The 3975-nt window shown below is 39.7% G+C and overlaps 1 protein-coding gene across 1 annotated transcript; it reads left to right on the top strand.

The window, feature by feature from the left end:
* The first annotated feature begins 216 nt into the window (after nucleotides 1–216).
* Nucleotides 217–2674, top strand: LOC119355599. Its single transcript, XM_037622426.1, has 3 exons — nucleotides 217–534; nucleotides 2056–2145; nucleotides 2246–2674. Exons 1-3 carry the CDS (start codon nucleotides 217–219, stop codon nucleotides 2513–2515), a joined length of 678 nt encoding a protein of 225 aa, XP_037478323.1. The 3' UTR covers nucleotides 2516–2674.
* The last annotated feature ends 1301 nt before the right edge of the window (nucleotides 2675–3975 follow it).

Here is a 3975-nt window from a genome sequence, read left to right as displayed (position 1 = left end):
CTTTCGTGCACGCGTGAAGCCGCCCGCACGTGGGGCAGCACGTGTCACGGGTAGTTGCCAAAACTGTCGCATCATATAAATGTGGACGGCAACCACCTCCGGCCACATCGCCCACCATTTCCCCCCGCCGCATTGTCTCCCTCTCTCCACTCTCCACTCCCCACTCCCTCTCCTCTCCAACCTCCTCGTCTCCCTCACCGCATCCTCTCCATCGCCATGGCGGACGCAGGAGGCAAGCGCCCCGATTGGGGCACAGATCTGGTGGAGCAGGCACGGCAGGTCGATGCGGGCACCTTTGTGAGGGGGCGTGCCAGCGTCCAGCGCGGTGCTCCCTCCGCTAGAGATATGGAGAAGGCGGGGGCGGGCCGCAGCGGCGCGGTCCAGCTAGATGCGCCCGCTCTGGCGAACTCCGGCGAGGCGCAGAAGGTGGAGGCGGGCTCTGACGAGGCGCAGAAGGTTGGGGCGGGCTCTGGCGAGGCGCACGAGGTGGAGAAGGTGGAGGCCGGCTCCGGCGAGGAGGAAGCGGAGCAGAAGGTATCTGCGGCTAACTTTTAGTTGGTAGTTTTTAGATTGTGTGGTTTGTGGCCAGAACTTTGTTTGGTTAGATTTGTTGGAGGTAGGGTTTTCTCTGCATTAGGGTTTTTCTGTATTTGATTCGTGCAAGAATGGTGGACCACATATGATTATTAGATTAGGTTAGAAGTAGCCAGATTGAGGGGTGGGGTTTTTTCAGATTCTTATTAGATTAGTAGTGGAATTTCTGCAATTCTTTAGGTGTTTGGAGTCAAATATATACTTCTGCTTGATGATTAATTAAATGGATGCTTAGTTCTAGGGATTATGGCTGTCATAGTTACAATTCTTAGATGCTTGATTGATACATGTTGTCATAGTTGCAATTATTTGATGCTTGATTGATGCCTATCAGGCAGAGGCTATGAGATGAGTTGTGCATGGCCTTGTGTTTTTGGAAATTGTCTACGTGAGGTGATTAGATGATGCATTAGTTTGGTTGTAAATATAGTGAAGGATGTGCTCATGTACTGGGTGTTGTCATGTTAATCAAAAAGAGCTTCTCAAGGGCTGGATTTTTTTGTGCTGGATTGGGGCTTCTGAAGGAGAGGGGAAGCGTGATCGAGGGGAAGGGACAGTCTATGCTTATTTACTTTGGGTTAGTAGTGGAATTTTGTCGTTGCTTCAGAGATATTGACAGCATTGAACATCCTCTGCAATGTCGTTGCTTCAGAGATAAAAGCATCTTGGGGTTTTTTCAGATGCTTATTAGATTAGTAGTTGAATTTTTGCTTGTTAGAATTTAATTAGTATGAGGATGAATACCTTATTTAAGGGGGAATTTAAGGTCAGATGGATGTCATATGATTATTAGATCTGTAGTTCAATGTTGCTGACATTTATGATTATTTGATTTGACCTGTGGTTCAATGATACTGGATGGAAACATATTTGATTTGGAATGCATTAATTAAGATGTGCCAATGAATTGATTTAGATGATACAAGATTCATCTATAGTATAATTTGTTGTTGTTTAGGTAAGTAATGAAATTTTAGATGTTTGTTGGAGATGTATGCATTTATAGTTGAAGTTGTACCTAATTAACTACTGCATTATGTTAATATGTGTAGGAGCTTTGCTGCATTATCCCAAAACAGTAATTTGTGCATATTAAAATTTGTAGTTGGCTTCTGTAATTAGCATATACTATATGTAAAGTGTGAAGTAAACATTCCAAGGCAGGATCCTAGCAACAAAATATACTATATGTTTCCATTAAGTAGTGTGGGGCAGATTCCCTCAAAAGAAAAGTGTTGGGTTAATCCAGGGAATGTCAAGAATCCAGCTTGCATTTTCATTAGCATTTATGAAGGACATCATTTATCTGTTGATTGATTGTTTAGATTCTGTATTTATAAGGAAAGCATTTGGTCACTTGCAACATACCAATGTGGTTCACATTCACAATTTTGTTTGTAATGACATTCTGTGAACTGCAATTTAATTCATTGTAATTGATGTGCATGTTTGACAATACAGCAGGAGGAGGAGGATCTTCTGGGCAACAAGAGGAAGTGGGACAAGACTGGGTTCTACCCATATGAGTCTGATGAAGATGAGCCGTACGAGGTAAGGCCTAGTTGAAATGTTATTTCTGCATTGAGTTAGTATTATGTGTTTATAGTTTTTGAATGCATAATGTAGTAATGTCAGTAATTAATGTGTGCAGTATGAATCTGGAGATGATGTGGTCGAGGGGAACATCGAGTCCTTTAAAGAGAAGGAGGTGTTGAAGATCATGGTCCAAGGACCTGCTAAGTACTACGAGTGGAGGAATGAAAAGTACTGGTGCCCCTACTGCAGCAAGCCCAAGCCTAGGTCTGGGTTATTGGAGCATCTGATGGAACATTGCCGGGCTACATCGATCTCCAGTCATGACTACAAGATCATTGGTCAGCATTCTGCCCTCCTGAAGGTCCTGAGAAACCCTGACCTCTAGTCGTACAGCATGATGATCATCGGAAGCTGGAAGCCGTACTCATCATCAATATATTTGATGATGTTTTACTTTTGGAAAGCTGCATCTGGGTCTGAACTGCTTGAAAACTTGCTATATTAATGTAATGTAATGTAATGTATTGTGTCTTTGAACTGGATCTGTTGTGAACTGCCTGCTACCTATGGTGGTAACCTAGAATGCTATCTATATATGTGTGGCCTTAACTTTATTGGTGGTGAATGCTTCCTTCATGTTTAGTTGTTGTTTCGATGGTGCAATGATCACAAATGGCACTTCAGTGTTGCTTGAGACATGCTGCAACACTTGTCTATGCTGTGGGCAAGTGCAACATGCTGTGCCCATGTGCCAATTATACCAAATATTGAATGTGGCAATGTTCCAAAATGGCTGTCGTGAATTATAGTACATGGGGTTTAGTAAAGTTACTGATAATTGTTCATCCTCACACATTCTATCAACGCATAATTTGAATAAGCAAAAAGATCAAATGTTCCATCATTTGAATCTATGTTGCAATTAGAGAGCAAATATTCCATCATCAAAGTGTGAAGGAATTAAATGTAAATTTAGAAGAGTAATGTAATACTAGTTAAAAATAATGTGTGCAAAAAAAGGAATTTGAAATAAGATCTACTTTATTTTGTAATAAAGTTATATTACCCTACTTATTAGAATTTTGAAAATGTCACTTATTTATAAGAAAAGAAAATATAAATATTCAAAAAGATGTGTTTGATAAAAATACCTTTTGAATTTTTGGTATGTTATTATTTGAGGGGTCATGTAATTATTATGTTATTTTTGGAGTGCTCAGGTAATTTTTATGTAAAGTGAAGGAAAAGGAAAAAAATAAACAATAGGAAAAGCATGGGCCATCCTAGCCATCTTGGAAACCTAGATTTATAAATAAAAAATTCAAAAAAATAAGAGGGCATTAAAAAAGTAAACAAATATAAGAGGGCATTATAAATTCAAAAAAAATTCAAAAATATAGAAAGAATATTTTGCAATGCCCCCCTGAGGTATAGACCGATGTTTTGACCAGTCAGTCTAGAGGGCATTATAAATTAATAAAAAATTCAAAAAAATATAAAATCTTGGAAACCCACCTTTTTTGTGCAATAGATCATGTGTGCCAAAGTTGAGGTCATTTGGAGGTGGTCAAAAAAATGACCGCATTCCGGAGGGGCCATTTGGTCTACTTAAGCCAGTTTTTGAAAAAATGTGATTTTCCCCACCACCTCCAAATCACACAAACTTTCTTGAAAATGGTGAACCACATGTGCCAATCATGGCTATGAAAGAAAATTTGGAAAAAGAATATTTTACAATGCCCCCCTGAGGTATAGACCGATGTTTTGACCATTCAGTCTAGAGGGCATTATAAATTAATAAAAAATTCAAAAAATTATAAAACCTTGGAAACCCACCTTTATTTG

The sequence above is a fragment of the Triticum dicoccoides genome, chromosome 1A, assembly GCF_002162155.2.
Source record: "Triticum dicoccoides isolate Atlit2015 ecotype Zavitan chromosome 1A, WEW_v2.0, whole genome shotgun sequence".
Classification (NCBI taxonomy): domain Eukaryota; kingdom Viridiplantae; phylum Streptophyta; class Magnoliopsida; order Poales; family Poaceae; genus Triticum; species Triticum dicoccoides.
Note: the sequence above shows the minus strand (reverse complement) of the source record. Positions and strands in the feature narration are given on the sequence as shown.

Coding starts and splice junctions, on each gene's coding strand:
- LOC119355599 (XM_037622426.1), top strand. CDS start 217: ATGGCGGACGCAGGAGGCAAGCGCCCCGATTGGGGCACAGATCTGGTG. Junction 535..2,055: donor AGGAGGAAGCGGAGCAGAAG/GTATCTGCGGCT, acceptor TTGACAATACAG/CAGGAGGAGGAGGATCTTCT. Junction 2,146..2,245: donor ATGAAGATGAGCCGTACGAG/GTAAGGCCTAGT, acceptor TAATGTGTGCAG/TATGAATCTGGAGATGATGT.